Raw genomic sequence first — 13,978 nt, 5'->3', positions numbered from 1 at the left:
TGCAGAGCACAGATGATAATGTTGGCAATAGTATTAGAACCACACAAAAGCTAAACTGTGCACAGGTCTGTCTCACCAGCAATCTTATGGTTTATATTGCTGTATCTACTTCTAACTTAAGCTGGACACACACTGACAGATATATTGGGCAATCGATTTATCGGGCAATATATCTGCTGCCCGTCGGCCAGTGTGCACGCACGATATGTCTGTGAACGACATCGTTCACAGACATATTGCATTGGCTATGCTCAGGGGCGTAGGGAGGGTGGTTCCAGTGGAGCGCAAGCTCCTGGCGCCGAAGGTGTCCGGAGGCGCCGCGGCGCTGTGCCTGCTGGCTTGCCGGAGAGTCTAACCGGCAGCTGTCTAAGCTGACAGCCTGCCGGGTGCTAGCATCAGAGACTATTCTGTCTTGTGTCTTGTTCGTAGGTGGCCCCGGTGGTTAGAGGGGCAGAAACCAGGGCAGCGGCAGGGGCGTAACAACTGCCCCAGCAGGGGCTAGAGGGCGCTGGGGGCCATTGCTTCCCCACTGCAACAGTGAACGCTGGCCTCTGAAGTGAGGCCAGCGTTCCCAGTGATGTCATGAAGTCACCCATGCTCTGAGGAGCCTGCATGGCCGTGCCTGCTGGATCTAGTTAGATCCAGTCAGCGCGGCAGCAGGAACGACAGCCCGGCGATGGCCGTGATGTATCAGGTAAGTACTGGGGGGGCACAGCTTTAAGGGGCAGAACTACAGGGGCACTACTGGCTGGCTACACCTCTGGCTGTGCTGCACAGCTGATGGATAGATATGCCTGCAGATATAACTGTAAATGTATCCATCGGCAAGTGTGTACGGACGGTCTGTACAAGTACAGCAGCAGCCACGAGGAGGGGGCGGGATACACCTCCAACCCGCCCCCGGGACCCGTGGGCAGTAGTAGATGATGGCCGTTCAGTGTGTATGAATGACCATCATCTGCAGATATATCTGTATAGTGTGTACTAAGCATTAAAGACACCTGTGATATATGTTCAATTAGTCTTATTTGTACAAGCAGTTGTGTGAATGTGGCTGCAGGTAACAAAGATTTACCTATAGTTACAGTGTAGATAGAGTTGGCATATCCATCATAGTTACAGTTATCATTGAATCGGCCTCCGTTACCACTGGCAACTACGAAAATACTCCCAAAACCTTTCCGTCCAGCAATGACGCCATGCTGAAGTGCAGCCTACAGATAAAGGAACATCAAGTCAGTAAGACATGTGTATTACAAATGACAAGTGTACCTGCAGGAACATGGCGCAGTGATTTATATGGGAAAGCCAATGGCACATTTCTACCCTGTATATAGGGGAATACAAACAGTTAGTACCTTTCCCAGCTGATGAGGTCCATCCACCGTCTTCCCATCATCGTCAGGACCCCAGCTGGGAAGGAGAAGATGTACAGTCACTAATATGTAGAGTCACACTCAGAGAATAATAAAATGGTGCAAGTAAGCAGAGATTTGGATATGCAAATGATGTCAACAAATATGGTGTAGCCAGATTTACAATGCCAATTTCAGTATGCATGGTGCCACAGATCACACTCAGTACTTGCAAACTCCTTAACTCTCAAGAACATTACACTTCACAGAAACAGAACTGTAAAATGTATTTGACGTTATTTGCAGTAGTTACATAAACACTATGCATTTTCAGTCTTTTCAATCTTTGGAATTTTGCATTGCTGCATTAGCAATTTTATTGGGTGGGGGATACAATTAAAGAACGTGATGGCCATATATTTTATATGTGTATGGGTGTAATCATTTACCTGCAGCTGTAGATATCATTGATCTGATAGTGTTTGTTGAACGCAATTGCCTCCATGCTGTCCGTGAGAGGCCCATCGAGCACTCTGATCCCTGAAAAACAGGCATGTCGGTCACAAATAACAAGGTGTGTGCGGGAGAAGCATTTGCCAGGTGAGACAGGGATATAAACAACTCAGGAGGAGGAAGTTGAGGTCTGTTATTGCATTGGTGGAACACATGAGTCTCATCGGTACTCTGACCAGTGTTCACTGAGATAATCGGATACACAGCTGATAAAATGCAGCACAGCATTTTAGAGAAGGTGGTAAACATACCAGTTTATTATTAGTTATTTGTGTACTATTAGAGGTCATCTATGATGAATAACGCAATTATATATTGTATATGTAAAATAATTCAAGTTTGACAAGGTGGGTCTCATGTGAGGTCATATGTATGCCAGCTTATGTAATGTAAAATAGCCAATTTTCTCTGAGCATGCACAGACAAGCAGCAGCATATGCTTCTATGCAGATTTATACAAAACTGACAATTAAACCTGGAGCGGTGGGATGGTCTTTATATCATAATCTAAATAGAGTAAGGGCCTCTCGACGTAAATGTGAGCAGCTGCAGAGCCACACAGAGACATAGTTGTGCAAGAGGAGATGTAGTCAGGATGCCAGCGGTCGAAATGCCGATCGCCAGAATCCTGACACTGAAAGCCCGGCATGGGACTAAAGATAGGCGTCTAAATACCAACGCCCAACATTAGCCCCACGCCAAAATCCCGACGCCTAAGATACCGAGCGTAGGTAAGCAGGGCGTTGTGAGCCGTTAGCCGTGGTTGGGGAGGGTTAGGCTTAGGCTAAGGTAAAGGGTGGCTAGGGTTAGGCAACACCGGGTGGAGGTTAGTGTTAGGCACCCCCCCCCCCAATTCCGGTTTAGGGTGCGGGAGGGGAGGACACCGCACCCGGAGTCTTAGGGTTAGGCACACCCAAGGGAGGATTTAAAACAAACCGGGGGCAAATGCATCTAACGTGTGCTGGACAAAAACCGGGTTGCAAGCTATGGGTGCAGACCTCCAACGTTGCATATACATCCAACTGCATTATTTGTATTAAGTGACACTTTTAAAAAAAAAGTCTATGAATTTGCCAGCAAATGTGCCCAGCTCTGCATTTGTGTCCCAGTCACACACCTGCAATCCGGCTGCCATACGCCACTCCTACTGCACAGAAGCTATTGTTGGGTACTGCAGCAATCTCCCCAGCACAGCGAGTACCATGGTGGTTATCACTAAACCCATCAGGATGTGGCATAGGGTCTGGGTCGTTGGAGTTCAGATCATAGCTGCCTTCTGGGCTCTGCAGGAGAGAAAATGTAAGTTAGAATTTCCTATACGTCCCCTTTTCTGCATAATACCCTAACAACATAGGCTTCATTCCGTGGCTCTCTCTTGTCTATTTCCAGAGTCAAACGTTCTCTTCCATCTGCCGCCCTTACCCTACCCCAAACAGTACACCCCCCCTATGTGCCTTCCCCCTTGTCATGCAAATGCTCACATAGTTTGGCTGAATGTCCTGAATAGTGTGCTGGATACCATCATCCACAACCACCACAGTAACCCCCCGGCCAGTCACATTCCTCTCCCATACACCGGTAACATTAATATCCATTCCAGGGCTACGGGCATTGTGCTGCAGAAGAAACAATAAGTGGTTAATAGGACAGTCACATGACAGTTAGATGATATAGTACACAAGAGTTAAATACATAAAGTTAAAGGCTTAAGGGAGGCATCGCACAAACCACAGTGCAAGTACGTATAATAGACATTTAGAGGAACAGTTTATCTTCACTCTGTATCCATATGATTCATGGACATAAGCTACTCTGGACAGACACCTTCGATATCTCTGTGTCGAGTTGTAGTTATAAGTATTGCTTTGAAAATGTACAATTAAATATTCTCTATAAAGTTCAGTGCAAGTATTACAAAGCAATAAAAATTAGATTTTTTTTTTATTTTTTAGTCTTTACAAAATACAAGGAAAGTAACTATATGTAAAAAGAACTAATATTCTATGAGGACTAAGTTGTACTATAAAATGGATCAAAAATAAAAGGAATTTAATAAAATATTAAATACTGTAGATTGAAGAGGATTTTTGAATTTACCGTTAAATCCATTTCTCTGACTTTGGGGGGACACTGCTAACCATAGGGCATAGAGGGCGCAGTAGTAGACAAGGAGTTCTAACATTTCCTAATTGTTTGAGCAACTTTCATTCTTTAGCTATAGACAGGTAACAGTGCAGGAAGCGCTTTGTGCATTATTATTATACATCAAAAGGTCATCCAGGTAGAGTATTGACCGCTTCCTTTGGATCTTCAAAGAACTGTCAATACTGGCATATCTTTGGTTAAGTCAGTACTCAATATTACATATTATATATACAAAGTGACCCACATTCAGGGCAGAGTCAGTAATCAGAAATGGCTGACAACCTTCCTAGATCAGGAAAAACACCTCCTCCAACTTTACGGCCCAAGTCCAAGCATGGCTCCAGAGAGTCATGTCAAGTCTGTGGGGCTTCACTTTAGTAGCCTCTACCTGACCACTGTGATATTTCAAGGCCTTCAAGCCTGCTGCAGAGGCGGCCCAGAGCTAGCTATGTATTCAGCCCGCTTTACCGGAGAGACTGTGTAGGGCTCTCCTAGCACAATCACCGGGTCCCCAGTGACACTATCTGACATCTTTAGATAACCAGGGAACCCTTCCAGAAGATAGTCCTGAGGAAGTACGCCAACGGAGAAATGCTGCATTGGTGCTTATTATTGCTCCCTCTGAGCATTTTTTGTTTTTGCATAGAATATACGGCTTCCCAGTGTAAAAAATGGAAAGTAAATGAAATAAAACGGTTTTCTTCAGCTGCCCAAATAAGGGTGACCCACTCCAGGCACAGATAAAAAAAAAAGAAGAAGACTGAGCAACTGTGGTGGATGGGTACAGGGGAAGACCTAAAATATAGACAAGTTTGCAGTTTGACATTTAGAGACTGATTCAGAGTTATTAACAAAAAAGAAAGGTGCAGACGGACCATCTTGATCCTTGAAGAACACATGTTGCAAAGCAAAGTGTGCAAATACATTTTCCCTGCATGCAAAAAAATAAATGTTTCATGTATAGCACACACTGGGCAGCTTTATTTTTGAAGTTCAAAAATAAGCTAGGACACACCTCTTCCCAAGTACAAATGTCCGCACATTTTAAATCTTCCCCAAAGGCAGTACACCAATGGTTTTGCCAAGGTGCAAACTGCTTTTCTTTTTTTTTTTTTAAATTGCTCCTAATTCTAAATTAGCCCCTAAGGGTCTACTCCAGTTCCCCATGGTTATAGCAAGTCCACCAAAGTGTATGAAACATCGAACAGAAATACAAAAAAAAATGTAACTCACAGGGTAGTAGAAATCGTAGGGAGCATATACAAAACAGTAGAATATATTAATATATGAAGCAAGTGTATGCTGAAATATAGGTGGTGTTATTATATACATCACCACAGTCAGATGCACAGATGACTTTCTACTATCACTAACCGTCATTTGTTACCAGGTAGTAGTGAATGTGCCCGCCACACCTGGGCCAATCCTGTCACCCATCCAAGCAGTGGGCAATAGGATGGTTCCATTCAGTGTGCACAAGCACACAACTACTGTGTACTGCAAACTTTACTAGATACATGTGTTCCAGGAACAAGAAATCACATTATCAGCAAGCAGGAACAAAATCATGGGCCCAGTCTCTTATTTTTACTGTTAAACTTCTTATTTCAACCAGACTTCTTTATAACATCACTTTAAGAACATAATTTCACCCAAAACTGAAAACTGCATTTCGTATGGAAGATCAGAACTAAATAGGGGGAATACTAATATTACTTTCCTGGAGACAGTAGTTTATGCATTCCGGCGGGTCCTCTGATATCTTGCACAAATAGGTCAGTGCTCAGTTTGTGGGTGGCGTGCTGTCGGCAGACAATACACTGCATGAATGAATATTGACGGGCTCGGCAGGAGAGAAGATGATGCAGCAGATATCACAGGACTCACCTCACTCCTGCTGACCCAGTTACTTTATTCCACAGATAACACACTGCCAGCAGCAGCACGTAGTACTGAACCCGAGGAACACGGGACCACATAAAGACCAGACTCCAGGAGTGACATCCTTTGGGTCCCACTTTTATTTAGAATATTCCACCCAAAACTGAATTTGACACAATGGGGTAATAATAAAAAGGAAAGTATGGCTTACATAGAAAGACAATGGTGAAATGGTGTTGGAATTAGATCAGCGTGTTTTAAATGATGAAACTTGCACTAACTATAACTAGTTTAAGAAAATCAAAACACACTGGTTGAATGGCTAATATTACAGATGTGTCCTCATACATCTAGCCTCAATGCGCCACGCAGCGCGACTTGCCTGGTAGGAGAGAGCCGCCAGGTCCCGTGCTACTCTGCTAGCGTTGGGTGTTACTCTTTCCGAAAACGCGTCCAAGTTGCAACGCCCCAGCAGACACTTGTATATCTGTGTGCACCTGAGTCTGTATATGAAGCCCAACGGAACTTGGAATGAAAAAAGCTGCAGCCTCTACATTATAGCACTTCACACAGATTCAGGGACTCAGTCGCACAAGTGTCACATATCAAAGTAGTAGCTGCATTGCATCTTAGACGCATTTTCTCCAAAAAAAGACGACCGGCGCTAGCAGAGTCTCATGGGATCTGGCGCGCCGAGAAGGGGCATTTTGACACGACTGCAGCAAAGATGTGTAAGTCCCGATCCAAAATTGGTTTTCTTTGAAATACTAATAGTAATTTAGTTCATCTCACCTGAAATGGAGCATTGTGCCACATACCGGGGCTGATACAAAGCTGAGAGTTGAATGCAAGTACCTGTAGCTACGTGCACAGATCTAAATGAGAATATCTGCCTGAAAGCTGTGTGGTAGGCATCTACGCAACTGCACCTTGGCTATGTAGTGTCATCTTTATCAGTGCACTTGCACCAGCGAGAGGTGGCTTCGAAATCTGCATAACCCAGAATTATACCTATATGCCTTTGAACACAAACATTTCTGTACATCCTTTTGTTCCTTAGTGCATTGCTGCACATATCTATGGATTTAGGGCAACGGCTATTTCATATGAAAATTGCTTCGGCCAATTTAAACTAGAATTCTAACTTTATAGTGAAAATTAACACTTGACAATGCTAGAGGCACCTTACTTAGTTTTAGGGTGTTTCACCGGCGGTTCAAATCCCAACAGCGGCTGCCCGACATGGCTGAAAATCCCGATGGTCCCTAGGTAAGTATTTACTAACCTCCCCCCCCTAACCCTCCTTAGGAGTGCCTAACCCAAACCTTCCCCCCAGTGCCTAACCCTAATTCCCCCTCTAAGTGCCTAAACCTAACCCCACCTTCCCCGCCGCCTAAACCTAAGTCCCCCCCGGGGGTTCCTATCCCTAACCCTTCCTTCCCCGTACCTAACCCCAAGTCCCCCTTGGGAGCCCTAAACCTAACCCTCCCCCCCCCGCAGCTTTCAGCGCTCGGCATCACTTCGATCGGGATGCCGAGATAAAGCAGTCGGGAGGCCGGGCGTCGGGATTACGTCCGCTGGCTTCCCAACTGCATACTGTTCCCCCCCCTATGAAACCATGTTTTGTTTGCTCTGCTACAGCAATTTTACAGTCAACATCCATGAAGTGCGAGTAGGCGGTAAGCAGTTCAGGTTATGGACACAACGGTCACAGCATGACAACAACTGGCGCTGGGACTTTGAACAGCAAAGTGGCGCAGTGATGAGCACTGGACCTCACAAAGGGCTCTATTTGAAGTATATTTACAGTTAGAGCCTTCCTTGTGGGGGACTCGATATTATCCTGGACCCCTGCAACACAGAGGGTCTTCGGGAAAGGGCCTCATAATTCTGGTAAGCAGAGCAAGGGGCTGGGAGCTTACACTTCACTCTTTTTTTATTATTTATACAATAAAAGGTACAATAATCTTTTATGTGGCAAAATGACCTTCACTGCAAGAGTAATCAAATCAGAAGGCCATTTACTATCTGCAGTTTGTCTGTAGCCCTAATAGCAACAAAAAAGTGGTTTACTGCTGCAGAGCAAGCGCAGGCCATGTCACCCTGATAATTGCTCAGAACACATATTCGGCTAGGAGCGCACCCAACATTTAGTTCCATTATTTGTATTAAGAATGCAGACCAAGCAGAAAGAAGTGCACCAATGTTTGTTTGCACATGAGCAAACAACACGCTTGTGTGAGTTGTGTATGTGGCCTGTACACAGTTTATAAAATCAGAAAACAGCGCAGCTTGAATTTCTCTGCAAAAAGAGAAAGAGAGGAAAGAATAACCTTGCAGTGCACACGCATGCTTGCAGAGGATCAGGGTCTCACCAAATGCCATTGCAGTGGGTATTTGGGGTCATTAAAGTGCAAGCTCCTTTTGGATCTTTTCAGTAGTTTTTGTTCTGAGAACCATCTGACGCTGTCATGTTGTGTAAAACAGTCATGGGCTTTCCTCCGAGCATCCTCCCGATCCTGTCCATCACCCACGTATGCAAACAGGTAATGGTCTCTTAGCTCTCCAATAACACCTCGGTTCTCCAGCCCTGCAGTGTGCGAGAGTTCCTCTGCAAGACCATCCAAATCCTCTCTCCGTCCAGAGCCTTGAGAGGGGTCCAGACGGACAGCCCAGGTCAGCTCTTCCCCTGAACGAGTAGCATCAATGTCGGGGTGAGAGCTGGCAGCATGTGTCGGAGGTGAGAGGAAGACGGACCAAGTGAAAAGAAGGCAAAGGCACATGTGGGTAATGGAGATTTGATACATTGCGATGGCCCATTACACAAGAAGCAACCCACCGGGGGCATTGGGACCTGGGGGAAAGAGTACAGCATATTAGTATGACGAGACTGCCATCACCTAAAGAATATATTCTAATACAGTACTCCTTTTTTCATTGCATCAAAATAATTTAGACTCAGATGATTATTCCCACAGTCCCAATTTATAGCACATATGCATATGATTCCAGTTCTTGCATGCCTTATATGTATGAAGACTATTATATAAAAAAAAAAAAAAAACATTATTAGGGGTAAATTTACTAAAGTGAGAGTTTTTAGAAGTGAGTTTTAAAAGTGATGTTGCCCATAGCAACCAACCAGATTCTAGCTATTATCTTCTAGAAGGTGCTAGTTAAATGTTAAGTGGAATCTGATTGGTTGCTATGGGCAACATCACTTTTAAAACTCACTTCTAAAAACGCTCACTTTAGTAAATTTACCCCTTAGTCTTCTATAGGAGGCTGTTGGGTCAGTCAACAGCCCATGCTCTATCATCTCCTATTCTAGCAACCCGGACTGAACAAATTTATATTTAAAAACACTCTTCCTATTGGGCTACAGCAGCAGTAAAATACGTGAGACAGTCAGGAACAGAACTTTATATACAAGGAGGAATGACTTTGGGCAGGCCTGGGCAACCTGTGGCTCTTCAGCTGCTGTGAAACTACAAGTTCCAGCATGTTTTACCAGCTGATCGGTGGGAGGGTATGCTGGGACTTGTAGTTTGTCACAACAGCTGGGGAGCCTCAGGTTGGCCAGGCCTGACTTAAGCTGGGTACACACTGACAGATACTGTATATTGGCCGATCAATTGATCGGCCAATATACCTGCTGCCCGTCGGCGAGGGTGTACCCGCGATATATCGCTGAACATCGTCGTTCACAGACATATCGCATTGGTTGTGCTGCACAAAATGGGAAGAGAAAGGGGGGGGGAGGAAGAATCATTGCACCGATCCAAGAGACTCTGTATAAAAGTTATGTGAGATCACTAATGTGCTATTGCCACCTAAATAGTATAATGTAAATGATGGCCTAGATTTCCTGGTATAAGAAGGTGGTGGGGGCTACTCAGAGTTAGAAGTAATATCAAGGAAAAAAGGGGGGTGTTAGTTCAGAGAAAACCAAAACCAAGAACTCTATAAGGGTGCACTCGTATAGCTCAATATGAATATATATATATATATATATATATATATATATATATACACACACACACACACACAAAAAAAAATCCTAATATAGACTTACATAGACCCCACAGATATCTAGCAAAAGGGTGAGGAAACCGTGTCAATAGATATAGGGAACCTCGAATATAATAACCCAGATTATAAAAGGGAAAGCAAAATATATAAAAAAGCATATACAACACAATACGACATAAAACATGCATAACAATCATAAAAAACACCAAGGTCTACAATAATTCATATTATAACCAATAAATGGTACACACTATGACCACAGTTAATGCTAGCTCACAGATTAAATTCAATCAAAGATGTAGAGGTAAGTTGGGGATAACAGATCCTGCACAAAGATTCTGCTGCTCATTCTCTTACTAGATGTAGAGGAGAAAAAGTGAGAGATCTATTAGTGAAAGAACAGTCAACAGTGATTCCCATCGTCAACCATAATTTCTGCTCTTGATTGTCTTGCCTATATTCCTAGGCTCACTCTCTTTCCTCTACATCTAGTAAGAGAATGAGCAGCAGAGTCTATGTGCGATACTTGTATATCACCTGAGTCTGTTTATGAACCACAACAGAACTTGGAAGGAAAAAAAGCTGCAGCCGCTACATTGTAGCGCTTCGTATACAGATTCAGAGACTCAGTCGCACACAGATATAAAAGTGTCACATAACAAATTAATCAGCAGAGTCTGCCGGTTCATCTCTGTTGCATCAAACTGCATTTTCGGCGAAAAACAGATGCAAAAAAGACACCCGGCGCTAGCAGAGACTCACGGGACCCGACGGGATGTAGTTAGGAAGCTTCCCGACGGGAAATCCGGCAGGGGTCTAATGATAGGCGTCGAAATCACGACAATCCGAACGAAGGTAAGCTGGGCGCGGACAGCCGCATTGGGGGGAGGGAGAGTTAGGGGCTCCTGGAGGAGACTTAGTGTTAGGCACCCCCCCCAGGAGGGTTAGGTTTAGGCTGCGGAGGAGGGGGTTAGGTTTAGGCACTCACAGGGGGGAGGTTATGGTTTAGGGGTGGGTGGGAGAGGGTTAGATATCTTCACTGCTGGTCTTCTGGTGTCGGGATTTATAAATCATACTGATCCCGACCTGACGTGCAGAAAGGGGCTTTTTAGCGCGACTGCAGCAAAGATATATAAGGACACAAGTATACGCCTGTCAGTATGGACCCTACTAAAACACCTAGCAGTAACACTATAAGCACTCACAGTGCTTGCAGTAGGGAATGGTCAGCCACAAGTGCTGCGTATGCTTCCGATGGTACTCGATGTTACAGATTGTTGCATACACTTCCAGGAGATGATGTGGGAAAGTGGGCGTCTTAAGACAGGCTGGTGGGCGTCTAAATACACATCGCGATCGCTCGCCAAGACATAGTGGGCGTGCTAATGCCTTGCTGTGCGATCGCGGGATGTGCATACTTTGGCTGCGTGCGAACGTATCGAGCGAGCGGGTCTGAATCGAGCCCTCAGTTCTAAGGAATCAGTGGGTGGCTGTAATTGGTGGAAGACATCGCCCATAGGGTTCTAGGGTTTACACAGGGTATCCTAGAACACCATAACACTTAGAAGCCGGACGCCTGATTGCCCAAGATCTCTTAGTTTGCAGTCTCTTACGAGAACTGGGTTGTCTAAAGAAAGACTGACCTTTCGCTTTTCCTTGCGGGTGAAAGGCTCGAAATGACGACTGCCTAGGTCTAGAGGTAGCCCTTGAAGGCAGACCAGCCACCTTGGAAGCTGCGAAAGTAGCTACAATCTTATACAATTCTGTGCCAAACAGAATGCCTCCTATAAACGGCAAGGATTCCAAAGCCTTTTTGGACTCTTCAACTGCTTTCCAGTCCCTTAACCGTAGGGCTCTGCAAGCAACAACTGAGGCAGCTGATGCCTTAGAAGTCAGAATACCGGCGTCTAATGCCGCCTCTCCCAGATAGGAGGCAGCCTCCTAGATATAGGAGATAATGGTCAGCTGTTCTCTGGAAGAGAATTTTCCAGTGCCCCTGTCCATTCTTCAGTAGCCTTAGATACCCAGGCCATGGCCGGGCGGGTAACAGCCCCTGACAGAGAAAAAAACGCCTTGAGACAGGCTTCAAGTTTTCTAATCTGTGGAATTCTTAAGGGAGGATGCAGATAGTATGGACAATGTGGCGCTCCTAAACAGATGTGCCACATGAGTATCCACAGTTGGCGGAACTTCCCACCTAGCGCATTCGTCAGTTGGGAGGGGGCATAAAGCTGTAACCTTCTTTGTAACATGGAATAGTCTATCCAGAGAACTCCATGCTTCCCCCATAAGTTCAGAGAGTTGCTCAGACTTGGGAAACTCGGCCTTAACGACCCTCTGGCGCTAAAACACCGAAACCTTCCTAGGTTTTGGCTCTTCACCATCTATGTTTAAAAAAGTTTTGACCACCCTAATCAAGGAGGGAACATCCGCTGTTGGAAAATGGTCCTCCTCTCCTGAGAGAGACTCCTGATAGGAGTCCTGTATGTCTTCAAATTCATCTGAAGATGCATCAGAATATGCAGGCTGGACGAACTGACAGGAAGAAGCCGACCACTTTCTGGTCTTAGGCCCTACCGGCCTGCCTGCTTGCAGCATATACCGGAATGCAGCAGGGGACGGAGCCATACTATGGCTTGAGTGGGCATAAACATCCATTCAGGACTGATGCATATACATAGTAGGTTGTAGCTGCTAAGGGTACCCTATAGTAAGGGTTGGCATGGGTGTAGATAAACGGTTTAAAACCTACGCCATGATCTGGCAAAAAGAAGCCCAAGAGGGTTCCTGCCCAGGAGCTGGTAGGCTGGACTGATGTGGTGATTCCTTGTAACAGTGACCACATAATCCATCCTGTATGAAATCCTGGTGACAAGCCCGCCTGACAGGCCATACAAGAAACCAGCACAGGGGCTTCAGCCTCCTGCTTCTCTCTCTCTTTACACACAATATATATCTCCCTCATAGATGCGGCACTCAGCGCATGAAAAACAAAGTAGTCACTACAGCCGTGACTACTTTGTGTTCTTTCATGCGTGGAGTGCCGCATCTGTGAGGGATACATGTGATAGCTGGTTGCCTGCACACAATCAAAGTAACTTATTACAAGTAGTGCCGGACTATATGCTAATATAAATGTGTGTATATATATATATATATATATATATATATATATCACACACACACACACACACACACACACACACACACACACACACACACACACAGTCAGGTCCATAAATATTGGGACATTGACAGAATTTTCATATTTTGTCCTCTATTCACCACCACAATGCCTTCCAGCTCTCATCTTAACTTGCTGCTACATACTCCTTCCTCCCTGCCTACCCCATCTGTGTCATCCCTGTTTGTCTGTCCCCTTAGAATGTAAGCTCCTATGAGCAGGGCCCTCTACCCTCTTGTGCATCTCCTTACTATGCCTTCATCTACTTCTTACTCTCTACCAGGGCACCTGATTGCTTTGCATTGTTGCTTATCTGTGTGTTATGGTCGTGAATGTAGCAATGTACATTATCCATGTCCTGTAATGTATTGTATTGTACTGTACTGTAAGTCACTGTATATCAATATATTTGTTTATGTAATTTGTAAGGCGCTGCGGAAAACTTGTGGCGCCATATAAATAAATGATAATAATAATAATAATAATAATAATAATAACAACAACAATGGCTTTGAAATGAAACAAACAAGATGTGATTTAACTGCAGACTTTCAGATTTAATTTGAGGGTAATTACATCCAAATCAGGTGAACGGTGTAGGAATTACAATGGTTTCAATATGTGCCTGCCACTTTTTAAGGGGTCAAAAGTAATGGGACAAACTAAACAATCCTAAATCTAACTTTCACTTTTTAATACTTTGTTGCAAATCCTTTGCAGACAATTACAGCCTGAAGTCTGGAACGCATAGACATCACCAGACACTGGGTTTCATCCCTGGTGATGCTCTGCCAGGCCTCTACTGCAAATGTCTTCAGTTCCTGCTTGTTCTTGGGGCATTTTCCCTTCAGTTTTGTCTTCATCAAGT

At 44.7% G+C, this 13,978-nt stretch overlaps 1 protein-coding gene across 1 annotated transcript in view; it reads right to left on the bottom strand.

Moving 5' to 3' along the window:
- Positions 1 to 13,978, bottom strand: part of PCSK7 (proprotein convertase subtilisin/kexin type 7) — an 86,885-nt gene that overhangs the window by 59,487 nt on the left and 13,420 nt on the right. Inside the window, 7 exon segments of the mRNA XM_088456007.1 lie at positions 1,076 to 1,214; positions 1,359 to 1,413; positions 1,805 to 1,895; positions 2,986 to 3,151; positions 3,350 to 3,484; positions 8,270 to 8,640; positions 8,643 to 8,748. Coding sequence (XP_088312133.1) covers positions 1,076 to 1,214; positions 1,359 to 1,413; positions 1,805 to 1,895; positions 2,986 to 3,151; positions 3,350 to 3,484; positions 8,270 to 8,640; positions 8,643 to 8,748 — 1,063 coding nt within the window.

Source organism: Taudactylus pleione, unplaced genomic scaffold (assembly GCF_031769625.1).
Source record: "Taudactylus pleione unplaced genomic scaffold, aTauple2 ptg000683l, whole genome shotgun sequence".
Taxonomy (NCBI): Eukaryota; Metazoa; Chordata; class Amphibia; order Anura; family Myobatrachidae; genus Taudactylus; species Taudactylus pleione.
Note: the sequence above shows the minus strand (reverse complement) of the source record. Positions and strands in the feature narration are given on the sequence as shown.